At 41.6% G+C, this 12597-nt stretch overlaps 1 protein-coding gene across 4 annotated transcripts in view; it reads left to right on the plus strand.

Annotated features, from left to right (window-relative positions):
* Positions 1-12017, plus strand: part of LOC135483169 (fibrillin-2-like) — a 38022-nt gene extending 26005 nt beyond the window's left edge. For all 4 annotated transcript variants that reach the window (XM_064763791.1, XM_064763792.1, XM_064763795.1 and 1 more), the window contains 28 exons: positions 146-274; positions 686-853; positions 1061-1132; positions 1363-1488; positions 1646-1774; positions 2014-2136; positions 2465-2587; positions 2801-2929; positions 3257-3382; positions 3618-3740; positions 3930-4085; positions 4295-4357; positions 4481-4606; positions 4866-4985; positions 5117-5239; positions 5420-5542; positions 5720-5845; positions 6204-6356; positions 6625-6678; positions 6912-7037; positions 7364-7486; positions 7655-7777; positions 8031-8159; positions 8462-8581; positions 8933-9073; positions 9414-9558; positions 9963-10341; positions 10647-12017. In XM_064763791.1, coding sequence (XP_064619861.1) covers positions 146-274; positions 686-853; positions 1061-1132; positions 1363-1488; positions 1646-1774; positions 2014-2136; positions 2465-2587; positions 2801-2929; positions 3257-3382; positions 3618-3740; positions 3930-4085; positions 4295-4357; positions 4481-4606; positions 4866-4985; positions 5117-5239; positions 5420-5542; positions 5720-5845; positions 6204-6356; positions 6625-6678; positions 6912-7037; positions 7364-7486; positions 7655-7777; positions 8031-8159; positions 8462-8581; positions 8933-9073; positions 9414-9558; positions 9963-10341; positions 10647-11051 — 3983 coding nt within the window. In that variant the 3' untranslated portion in view covers positions 11052-12017. The remainder of the gene's footprint in view (positions 1-145; positions 275-685; positions 854-1060; positions 1133-1362; positions 1489-1645; positions 1775-2013; positions 2137-2464; positions 2588-2800; positions 2930-3256; positions 3383-3617; positions 3741-3929; positions 4086-4294; positions 4358-4480; positions 4607-4865; positions 4986-5116; positions 5240-5419; positions 5543-5719; positions 5846-6203; positions 6357-6624; positions 6679-6911; positions 7038-7363; positions 7487-7654; positions 7778-8030; positions 8160-8461; positions 8582-8932; positions 9074-9413; positions 9559-9962; positions 10342-10646) is intronic.
* Positions 12018-12597: the final 580 nt, after the last annotated feature.

A 12597-nucleotide genomic window follows, 5' to 3' on the forward strand; every position in this document is an offset into this window, starting at 1 on the left:
CGCAACTTCCTTGATGTGTCAACGTCTAACAATAACGTGCTGCATCGTGTCCAACCATCTCACTAAAGTTCTCATTGATTTTAGATGTAGCTTTGAAATGTTTGATCCATGAACTGACTTTCCTACTTTGTACCGATTTATGCAGATATTGATGAATGTTTAGTCAACCCGGATATCTGTGGAGCTGGTGGTACCTGCATTAACAACAGAGGAAGCTACAGTTGTGTCTGTCCAGACAATACCAAGCTCATGCCAGGTGGAGACAGTTGCATGGGTAAGATGTACACACTTTTTAAAAACAAAGGGTCGCCGCCGGTTGACAACATCTTTGTTGTCAAAGTAGCTAACCAATGCACAATACCATAATGCATTCAGCTGATGCACTATGAGAATCTGTCTATGGTGCACTGAAGGAGTGAATGTCGGGCTAACTTTGCTCGGCTTTCTTTAGTTTTACAGGCAATTAGAGTCTTTATACAAATGTATGTCACGGGGACGTGACAAATGTATGCAAAACATCTGCAACAAAAGGGTAAAGACAAATGCAAATGCGGTTCTGTGTGCCATAGACAAAAATAGTCTGGGAAACTGTTTACATGAAGCAAGGTCTCGAAGGAAGGAAGGAAGGAGGACTTCAGTAAAGAGTAGTCCTTTATGTTCATGTTTATATTTTTTGTTTTTTCAGACATGCGTAAAGGCGCATGCTATTCTCAGGTGGCCGAATTGACATCTCCTTCCCGAAGAAACAAATGTGATGGCCTCCTGTCAACCGATACCACCAAGATGGTCTGTTGTTGCTCGCTGGGAAAAGCTTGGGGTTCCGCCTGCGAGCTTTGCCCTCTATCAGGAACTGGTAAGAAGGAGGTTCCATTTGTTATTTCAGTACCGCATCTTAAAGTATCTATACTGAAACAAGTTTGTGTTTCATGGTTGGTAAGAAATGTTCAGGTTTGATGCAAGTTCAGCATGATATTTTCAGAGGAAACTGGAACTGACTGAAAATAAGAAACTCGCAAAAATATAGCCATTTGCAGTACTATGTCAATAATTCCTCTTTCAGCTGATTATGAGAAGCAGTGTGGTGGTGTCTCACCGGGCACAATCATTGACCCAAACTCAGGAAAGCCAGCAGGTAATTATACTTCTCTGACACCCTATCTTCAGTTACACTTTTGAAAAATTGCTCCGAATTTGCGTGGATCATCATCATTTTGCCCCTCAAGCTGGACTTTTAGCTGAAATATTGTGCTGCATGAGTTTGATTCTGTGCACATTGAGACTGATCCAGAAAGTTGGCCTTTTAGAAGCCACCACTGTATCAAATGACTTTGTCTGTGAAAAAATCATCCAATTTCTTTTCAGATCTTGATGAATGTTCGAAAATTCCCGAACTCTGCGAGAACGGTGTCTGTGTTAACACATTAGGAAGCTTTAGGTGTCAGTGCCCGAAAGGGATGGAATTGAATGCAGAGGGAACTGTCTGTGAAGGTAAGTGAGCATATCTTGAGCTGCCCAGAACATGTGGACTTAGGTAGAGTGTGATACCAACTGTACAGTGGTTCTTTTACAGGAAAGGAGGACTACGATTTTTGTACAGTCTCAAAACCAAACAGGCGGCTCCATCTCTATTTATCCTTTTTTCCAGACATTGATGAATGCCAGAGTGGACAGAACCCATGTGTTGGTGATGCTACGTGTGAGAACACCAAGGGAAGCTATAGGTGCAGTTGTCCTATTGGATTCCAGGTTTCAAGCAACCAGAGATCTTGTATAGGTGAGTAAGAATGACGTTGGGATTGTTGTAGAATTTGCATTTTTGATACAGTGATTTGATACTTTTGATTCATCTTTCTGATTCAGGTAATGGTAATTAGAGAGAAAACCATTCAGGACCGGCAATTCTTGGTCGTCATAGCGGGTCGGTTGCGGTACAGGGGTGGTCGCCGACCAGGGTTCCACTGACTGTAATGTAATTTCTTACATTGTGTTTTTATTGGGTTCTGCTTCTTTTAGATATTGATGAGTGCTCGGATGACAGGTTCTGTCAGAATGGCGAGTGCCTCAACCTGATTGGTAGCTACCGTTGTGTCTGCAAGAAGGGATTTAGAAGCTCACTCAACCAGGATGCCTGCTTAGGTAGGTGCTGTTAAGGGTGACATTTTTGGTTATAATTAGTGTTATAAATGGTTATTGCATTAGAGTCGAAATGCTTGTGCGTTTAGAGTTTGGGTTTGACAGTGCATTCAGAATTTTACGGAAAAAACTGTAAACATGAAATGCTCATCAAATTTTCTTAGTTTAGAGCGGTCATCTTGGGACCACCTGACTTCAATAGACGGACAAAAAGTTTGAAAATGTTTCCTTCTTTTATTGCTTGGTCTCTGTACCACCGAAGGCTCTTTCATTTGTAAATGTGCAGGCTGTTTCAGGTGAAACTTATAGAGCATCCCATTTTATTTTGCAGACATCAACGAATGCTTAGTGCAGCCAGGTCTCTGTAGGAATGGCTCATGTGTTAACACTGAGGGCTCTTTCAGGTGTAACTGCTACACTGGTTACCAGACCTCGCAGAATGGAGACTGCATTGGTGAGTCAAGGATTTTGTTCTATTACTTGCTCATCTACTATGTTGAAGGCCTGACAAGGTGATGCATGCATTAACCAGGAAAAAATGTCAACTTTGGTCATCTTCTAAACAGGACACCATCACATGCGGAACTGGTTAAGGCTGATGCTGATGGACCTTTTTGTCAACATTGATATATTAGTGATTAACTTTTCTCAACCATTCTCCTTGCAGACGTCGACGAATGTAGAACCACACCTGGTGGTCTCTGCAACCTTGGACGGTGCAAGAACACCCCGGGAAGCTACGTTTGCGAGTGCCAAGGAGGCTTCCGTTTATCTCTTGACAGGAGACAGTGCGAAGGTAAAATACATTTTTAATGTTTTATTGCAAGGTATGCAAAGGTTTGTGATTGTCAATGTGGCAAGGGCTGGGTGATGCTTGCCGTGGCTGGGGGTGTGGCTGAGAACTTCGTGCTAGGCTTACAATGACATAAATAGCTCATCAAATCACTACATTGTACTTGTCACCAAGATTGACGGTGTTGTCACACTTTTGCTATTTATCTCTTCATGACCTGATTTAGGATTGAAATATGACATCAATCTTGATATAGGTTTCTTGCTCTATAAGACGAGAGTTCCTTAGTAGTTGCCAGTTTACTTATCACAGTGTTTTCTTTCCCCTTAGATGTTGACGAGTGTGTCGAACGCAGGGATGTCTGTGACAATGCTCGCTGCCAGAATTTCCCTGGTGGATTCAGATGTATCTGTGATCCAGGTTACCAGCTTTCTGATGATGAGACGACTTGTGTTGGTAAGTCAGAAGAGGAATTGTCACTTTGGGAACTCAAAGTAGTTCACCACTCAAAATCAGCTTTGTTGTTCTTTTTTGATGGAATGTATTTTTTTGACTATATGGTGTCTCAACTTGGCCTCAAAATATTTGTGCTTGTATTAAGGAGCAACGGGTGATATAGTGGTTAATAGTGGAAAATTGCGGAAAAAAACAGAAGAAATTTGTTTGATTGATATAAACTTTTGTTGTACAGATGTGAACGAGTGTGACGACATCCACATGTGCCATGGCGGCCGATGCATCAACAGTCCTGGAAGCTTCCAATGTTTCTGCGATGTTGGCTTCGTTCTATCCACTGACAAGAAGATGTGTTTGGGTATGTAAATACTATAGCTTATTTGTGACCTCCTCTTGGAAAAGTAGGCTTGGTGCATATTACATGTACCTGATCGATTAATCTTCCACAAATGTAAGTTTATTTGCAAGTTTTGCTATTCATCATGATGCATAAAATTGAATGTTTTGAAGAGAATGCTGACTGACATGAATATCTTTTGATTTTCAGATACTCGCCAAGGAACCTGCTTCATGACTTTTAAAAAGGGTCAGTGTACTGAGGAGCGTGCCATCAAATCTAACAAAGCTGAGTGTTGTTGTAGTCGTGGAGCTGCCTGGTCCTGGAACGAGGGAGCATGCGAGATCTGCCCCGAGCCCAATGAAGGTAGGTTTTGAATTAAAAATCTTGACGTTGTCAAGAAATAGCGCTGTCTTTTCCATTCGTCTTTGTATTCCTTGGTTGTGGTTCATTTTCAGTCCTGGGGATGACGTTGAGGCAAAACCTTTTTTATCTACCTTGTATATTGGATAGGTTTCTTGCTATTCCCTGTTGATGTTATCTCTGAATGATCTTTAAATATTTTTGTTTTGTAGGGAGCTTTGCTGTCCTCTGCCCAGATGGTTTCGGTTTCATCATGGGTGAAGGAATGATGGATGGTAAGTCATTGCCTCTTAGAAATTAACTTTGGTTGCCATTGTTGTCAGAATTATATCAGCTAAATGGAGAGCAACTGTTATGTTGTAAAAATTCTACAAATAAATTCTTGAATCGTGTTTCAGATTTGGATGAGTGTGCCTTGTACCCGACGATCTGTAACAATGGATACTGTATCAACACCGATGGCTCTTACAGGTGTGAGTGTGGACCAGGTTACACCCTACTTCCATCAGGAAACAGGTGCATAGGTAAATATTCAAATAAACACAGTGAGAGTGAGTGAGAATGGTCACTCGTGTAGTCAGCTGCAGTCCCCTGCATTATCTGATTCATGTTGGTTGTCTGACAATTCAAAATCTTTCCCAATCACGTTGCCGTCAGCGAAAAAAGATATCTGTTTGGACCACAAACGCAGGTGCTGTACATGTATTCCCTCTGACTTCCATAACAGCCCTGCAATTGTTTGTTTAAAAAACTCCTTCTGATGTACCCCTCTCTTTGCGACAGATGATGATGAATGTGCGCGGAGGAATCCGTGTGGTAATGGTACTTGTACTAACACCCCTGGATCATTCGAATGCAAGTGCAGCGATGGTTTTCTTCCTGGCCGAAATCGGGTTTGTGAAGGTGAGTGTGACTTGATCACAGAGAAGTTATGTACTTGTGCTTTGATTATTGTATGATTTAAGGCTACTTGGAATAAGTCAAGATGATGAATACCGTGACATTTATTGTCACATGTTCGTTTTGTTTTCCAGATGTGAACGAATGTGATGAGTCAGCGATCCAATGTGCCTTCCGCTGCAAGAACATCCCCGGTGCTTACAGATGTGTTTGTCCACCTGGATACAAGGTTGCCCCAGATGGTCTTCATTGCCAGGGTGGGTAAAAATTGTTATTCATTCTGAACAGAGCACATAGGTTTTAGGTACTGCTTAACATGTTCGTAACTGTTTCAAAATAGCCCCAGATCTTTACACGTTTATTGTTGAAATCTTTAAATAGCAAATGCTAAAAAAAACTAGCAGTTTCTATCAGATTTCATCATTCTGTCTTTCCAGATGTTGATGAGTGTGCCATTGGTGCTAACGACTGCAAGTATGCCTGCAAGAATCTCGTTGGTATGCACATGTGTATTTGCCCCGAAGGATATGAAAAGATCGGACAAGGCGATAACTGCAGAGGTAAACTGTCAATTTTCATCTGAAGATAGAAACTGATATATTTGATGAACACAACTTTTCAATTTCAGGGGATAAAAACGTTATAAGCAGGTTATAAGCAAATCTTTCATAACAAGTTTCGACTGTGCATATTGACTTTAAGATAATTGCAGTTCTTCAATCTTATATCTTTTGTAGATATCGATGAGTGCGCTGCTGATCGGAATATCTGTGGAAATGGGCGTTGTCGAAACACAGAAGGCACCTATCGCTGTGACTGCTTTGCAGGCTATGAAGTCTCTAATGATGGGAAAGTTTGCATTGGTGAGTTATGCACTATTTTGAAAAAAAGAGCAGTTTTCGAGCATTGAGTACTGTTGTTTTGATCTTAACTCACTTCAAGATCCTCTGAGTAAAGGTAGCGGTGCTAGTTTTCCGGTTAAGACATGGTATTAGAGAAAGCGATAGAGAGAAGTACCCTGGGTCTAAATACCAAAGTGTTTCATTGCAAACCTTGCTAGATCCCATCAAGTTTATGTAATAAGATGTTAGATGTCACCATTAGGACCTTAGCTGAAAAGTTGTGTTTACTTGATAAGACTAGAAGTGGATTTAGTGCCTTTTGCATCTTAACTCTTCAGTTTGATGTTCACGTTCTAAAATATAACTTCGCTGTATTTAGATAATCGCCAAGGTTTCTGCTACATGACATCCTATGGTGGCCGCTGTGTCAGCCGTGGAGACAACCTCGAACTCAAGACGAAAGCTATGTGTTGCTGTAGCATGGGTCAGGCATGGGGTCCAGGTTGTGAGCAATGTCCAAGAAGAGGTACAGGTAAGTACATGTTTGAGACAACACCACCATTTGAATACCATTTGACCAGCCATCAATGAGAAGAGCGATTCTTTTCTATTTGCTTTCTGTGTCCATCCTATCCACGGTTTATCTGCCGTTACACATTGCCGGTTCATATTGTTGGTCTTTGGCGGAGGTCTTCAGCGACATTGGCTCAGGCAAATTTGGTTCTGATCGCACATTTTGCTCTCAACAAATTGTTCTCGTCTACAATTGTTTATACTGTTTGCCCTTTTTTTCCCTCCAGCTGTGTACAAGACACTATGCATGCATGGACCTGGGTTTACTCCAGATGGTCAAGGTAAGGACAGTTTTTCGTGGGAGCGAGTTTTTTCATTCAAATAACTGCAAAACTGCTGCGAGGAGGAATGATAACTAACTTTTCTTTATTTGGCCTTAATTCCTGATCACTGGACAGACCTTATCCATTTGATGTTTGTTGGGGGGCGCTGCAGTCATGCCAACGTAACATCACAACTGAGTTGCTCATCCGACCTATTGTTGCCCAGTGATTACATATATTTTCCCTTCTAGATATTGATGAGTGTGCTCTGGACTCGACTGCTTGTAGAAACGGCCGATGCCTTAACACGATGGGATCCTATAGATGTATCTGTGATGCCGGTTACCAACCCGACAGAGACGGAACAGCCTGTATTGGTAGGTACCCTGTGGAGAAAGAGAACTGTTTCCTTCCCTTGGGCCCGGGCTAAAACAAAATGTGTACCCCATCTCCCCAGTGATGAGGTCGAGAGAATTGGTACATGAAAGAACATATAAAAAGAGCTGTTGCATACACTTTTCAGGCTATCATGAAAATTATGTCTATTTTCTGTCATCAAATTGATCCTAAAAGGCACCTATAGCATTTTCCTACCCTCTGATGCAAATTGTGAACATGTCTGGGTGTGAAGGCCAACAGTCTAAATCTGATATCACTTGAATTTGGACTAGACTTAAAAATGTCATTGCTTTTTTGTTTTTAGATGTCGACGAGTGCACTGCCTCAATCAACACGTGTGAAAAGACTTGTCAGAACACCCAGGGAAGCTTTGTTTGTAGATGTCCTCAAGGTTATGCATTGAACACAGATGGAAGAACATGTAGAGGTATGGTATAGTGTTTCTCATATCATTCTGGCAAAAGGTGCTCAGTTGAACTCAGTAATGTTACCAGAATACATTTACCAAAAGATAGCGGTTTTGCACAAGACTAGATTATACTTTGGGACGACCTAACAGTTTACAGTTTCTTTAACAAGTGTCTATTTCCCACAGATATTGACGAATGTCAGTTCAAAACCCACAACTGTCCACAAGAATGTATCAACACACCTGGTTCATTCAAATGTTCCTGCCAAGAGGGATTCATTGTTGGAGAACTTAATGGAAGATGTGCTGGCAAGTATTGACAGTATTAAAGTTCACTTTTGCTTGGCTAAATTTTCTTTTTTGTATTAGTACATTTGTGACTGTATATAGTGCTGCCCCAGTCTCACACCTGTAAAACATGAGTCAGTTTTATCCCGACCGTATATGTATGAAGAAAAAGAAGATTTTATGTAAGATTGTGTGATTGTAACTGACAAAAATTGCCCACAACTTTGGTCATTTAGCCAGACTATAATAGGAAAATGTCGAATCTTGATTGTAGATAAGGACGAGTGTGCCGAGGACCCGAACCTGTGCCAGCCAAGTGGAACCTGCCAGAACACTCCAGGAGGATTCAAGTGTACCTGCAAACGAGGTTTCGTACCTGATGAAACTGGAACAAGATGTGTTGGTAGGAATGCTTTCTGGTGTTCTTTTCCATCGTTTGAATGTAGCCTCGGGCTCGCTCAGTGGTGCAAGCATAATGTTATGCCACTGTGTCCGGTCTGCAGCATATCAGTGAGATTAGCATCATCAACTAATCAAGGAGAGACAAGTGAGAGAGTGGCAGTGAAGTTTTAAGAAGGCTGCCCCTTCAAACTTGACAAATCTTTAAAGTACAAATCCTAAAGAGACCTGTACAAAATTGTGATAAAAAACAAAAATACGCAAATTATGTGTTACTGCATTTGATTATCTCTGCTTTACTTCTAGATAATAATGAGTGCAGTGGCCAGCAGCGTTGTGAATATGGTTGCCAGAACCTTCACGGCGGGTTCAAGTGCCAGTGTCCACCAGGCTTCATCCAGCATCTCTATTGGAATCAGTGCTTGGGTAAGTTGAGGAATGTACATGTTCTTTAAGTTCTCCTTATTCAGGAATCCCAAAAGACATATTTGGTTACCATGTTGTCACTTCACCTCGTTTTCTTTTTTGGTGGCACTCAAATCGACCTCCTTTATAACATGAGTAACTATATCCCTTGGGGGATTCGGTGGGTCACTTCCTCTTTCAGTAACTGGTATCCAAGTCCCAATATTGTTGACATTAGTTGATTGATTGCTAATACGGCACATGCAGAGCTGGCACTTGGGGCTGGCAGTTGTAACTTGACAAAAAGGTCCCCAGTGCTACATGTATAGTCAATGTTTCAACCATTTCACTTCATGTTTTTATCTTTTCCAGATCAAAACGAGTGCTCTACCCCCAATATCTGTGGAGGTGGTACATGCATCAACACCATTGGTAGTTATCGGTGCTTCTGTAACAATGGAGCCAATTTCAACCCTCTCTCACAGTCATGTGGTCCAAGTGGAGTCGGACAATGTATGTATCATCTTGCCAAACTAAAAGAAAGACTTGATATATCCAAAGCATGACGTGACACAATCGCTTGCCATTGAGCTACATGTACGTCTAGTGGTTTCCATTGGGTTTCCCCTGCTCGAGTTGGTTTGCGCATTGCATGGCTAACTTGCTAATCCTAGTGCTGAAGAAAAAACCTTGGGAGCCTGGCAACTTTGAGTGTATGCTGCAGGACCACCGAACATTCATTTCACACTCAAAACCTATGTAATTGAAGTTCTAATCTTATCCCTGCTAGACCTATGGTGCTCTGCACCTGATTACCAACGACGAGTGCATGATTCTTTTTTTTCTCCTCCAGACGGACAACAACAATTAGGAGGAGGAGGAGGAAGAGACAGTTGTCTACAGAACCAATGTAACTTTGGATGTGCCGGCCAGGGACAGGGACAGGGAGGTGGATTTGGATGTGGCTGCCCCAATGGATACCAGCCAGTTGGACAAGGGTAAGCTTACTTTATTTTTCTGGAACACACTCAAAGAGGCACTACCTAGATTGTTCTTGATTGCTTTTTAGTGTTCTATATTCAGGCTCCATGATATTGCAAACAGTTATGACCTGTCATATGAGTAAAGACAATGATGATAATGGCTTTAAATAGGGCTTTTCACTGATCAGCATCTGTATCAAAGCGCTTCACAACAACGGTCGCTGTATAGGTCTGGGCAGAATCACTCTTTGGAACCGAGAAGCTTCCATGAATTCAACACTAGGTCAGGTACTTGTTATCTGCCCATCAAGGAAAGAAATAGATAGGATTTACTTCTTCAGGGTATGTGAGGTTAGTCCTAGTTTGACTTGACATGTAGTGTATGAATATTTCTAACTCCATTGTTGTGTCATTCACAGGCACTGTGTCACAACTATCAACCCGCGAGTGACTGGACAAATCCAACCAAACACTAACTTTGACAGAAACCAGCAATATCCACACGTTGCTAACCAAGGCAGTACTGGTCTTACAGAGGGTGAGGGATGCTACGGATGCAAAAACGGTAATGGCCAAAATGGTAATGGCCAGCAAGGTTCAGCCGGTCAGGAGTTTGGCGGGACCGGTAATGGTAACTACGGAAATGGAAACTTCAATCCAAATGGTAACTCCAACTATGACTACTACCCGACGCGGCGTCTGAGGAGCAAGCGAGACACGAGGGAATGGAACAAGGATGAAGTTGAGGACTTCCTTGAAGGCTTTAAGAAACGTCCAGAAGATGACAACAATAACACGGTAAGGGAAGTCTTTCAAAATGACAGCCAACGTTGCACTTGAAATTGTGTTTTCTCTCACATCAGTTGACAATAATGGAACACCTGCGTTGACAGCCAGCACCACGCTACATGTATGGCATCTGTAGTTTCGTTTGTACCCTTAAGCATAGCTGGTGTAACGAAGCAAACTTAGGCTGATGTGGCTGAAGCATTGGGTGGTAATCCATCAGCTTGCTTGGAGTCGCTGAGTGTAGAAGAAGCCTAATATCTGAAATGCGAAGTAGTTTTTCCCTCCTGACCAGTACCCTGTGTTGTTGATTTCAGGAGACCCCAACTAAGCCAAGACATCACCACCGTCACCGCCATCACAAGAAGCAGAAAACAGGCGATGAAAATAACCAAGGTCAAAAAACGCAACAGAGCAACGCTACTGGTCCTGTCACCTTGGTGTTATACGAACAAGATCTGAAGAAGGATATGTCTCTCATGCGTCTTACCCCAGCTATTAAGATGCTGAAGTATAAGCTCAAATATGCAATAGTTGCAAAGAACGAGGGTGGTATTTTCAAACTGAAGGCCGACGAGCATGATGTCTTTTCTGTCGTACTAAAAGAAGCCATTAAGCGCGGTTTCTATCAAGTTGATATCCTTGGAAGGCCCATCAAGCACAAGGATCGTCATTTACCCGACACTCACTTGGATGTTGAGCTTGATCTGTACGTCATTTGAGGATACTGGTAAACAGTCCAAAGACTTTGTTAAGGATGTATTCACAGTTAACAAGCATAATGATAAAATTATGAACTAGTATTGTGAATTTATGTCTGATGCATCAAACATGTTACTACTTAATGCTCAACGATTTAAATCACAATCTCTGTGTCTTCCACTATAAATGTCACTACATCTTGTTTGTATTTAATGAGTTAATGCCAGGATAAGTTTTAACGACAGATATGATTGGCAACTCACACTTGACTGTGTCGATGATTTTTACAAATGTACAGAATGAATGCTTAGAAAATTTCCAAAAAATGTAGTTAGTTTTCGCGTATTATACTTCAGTCTTGTATTGCACATTCATACAATGTGAATTCGATTTCATTATAGCAATTGTATCAATAATTTGATGGTGTTGGCCTGACCTTGCCGAGAATGTTTGCTGGGCAGTGCGACATACTGTAGTTCTAGCGGTGCTCAACCATACTCTACCATTATGAACACGATACTTTATGAACACGACACTGTATGTGCTCTATCAAAGGCGCCAGGCAATCTTTTGCAATCTTATGCATGCATGGTGAGATTAGTTTAAAATCATAACGTTAATTTCAACTTCTTGATTAAACAAAGTTCCTAGACCATAATCATGATAAGTACACAGTGTAGGGACATGCCCCTTTAATTGAGCAGACACAGCGTGGTTCAATCGAAGATCAATCCCAATAACCAGGTAGTTTGGGGGTTCTGATGCAGTTTTAAAGTAGCTTAGAATGTAGTTTAGGATACTTAGATAATACTGCAACAACCCTCCCCTGGCGTGGCCCTTCACAGGGGCATGGGGTATTCCATCTGATCATAGTCACTTCAACACTCATCAAGCTGTCAAGCTATGCAAAAGTGTATAAACTATGTTTGTATATGTCTTTTAAAAATGTACTCCAGAGTGAATAAAATAATACTTTTAAAATCATACACCAGATAAGTTCGGCTGTACATGTTGTATTTCTACTGGTAACAGGCTACCAGTGCTGTAAACTCGTTTATGGAGGCAGCATTGTCTTGCATTTGTTTAGTCGATACACTTCAATTCTAAACCGTCTTCGTTTTCGAAGTAAGAAATCTTGAGTAACGTCACAGATGGTTGAAACTGGTTCAAAAAAGGGTCCTTTCGAAAGGTTTCGCACTCAAGTTCAAATGCACTGAACTGTATTTAATGGAGTACATACTCGACTTTGGAGAGCCTACTCCATGTCCTTCAAAATGTGTGTGACATCAATAAGGTTTGTAGTTTGAACAGAGTCGTTTTGTGGGGTATCTGTCGATTTTGATGTACCCATCTCAATCAACTGGGCATTTTTTGTGTCTGCTTCAGATTGTGAGGCGTCTTGAGACTTAGGATCTGGAAGATTGGGTCTCCAAAACGCCCACCATTTATCTATTAGGGGGACGTCGGGTTTCTCTTCAGTCTCTGTGTTTGTCGTGTCGAGAGTTGGAGAATGAGCATCTGAAGTCTTCTCTTCACGATCTTCAGGTGCCTGACTGCACCCCTGGT

This window comes from Lineus longissimus, chromosome 2 (genome assembly GCF_910592395.1).
Source record: "Lineus longissimus chromosome 2, tnLinLong1.2, whole genome shotgun sequence".
Lineage (NCBI taxonomy): Eukaryota > Metazoa > Nemertea > Pilidiophora > Heteronemertea > Lineidae > Lineus > Lineus longissimus.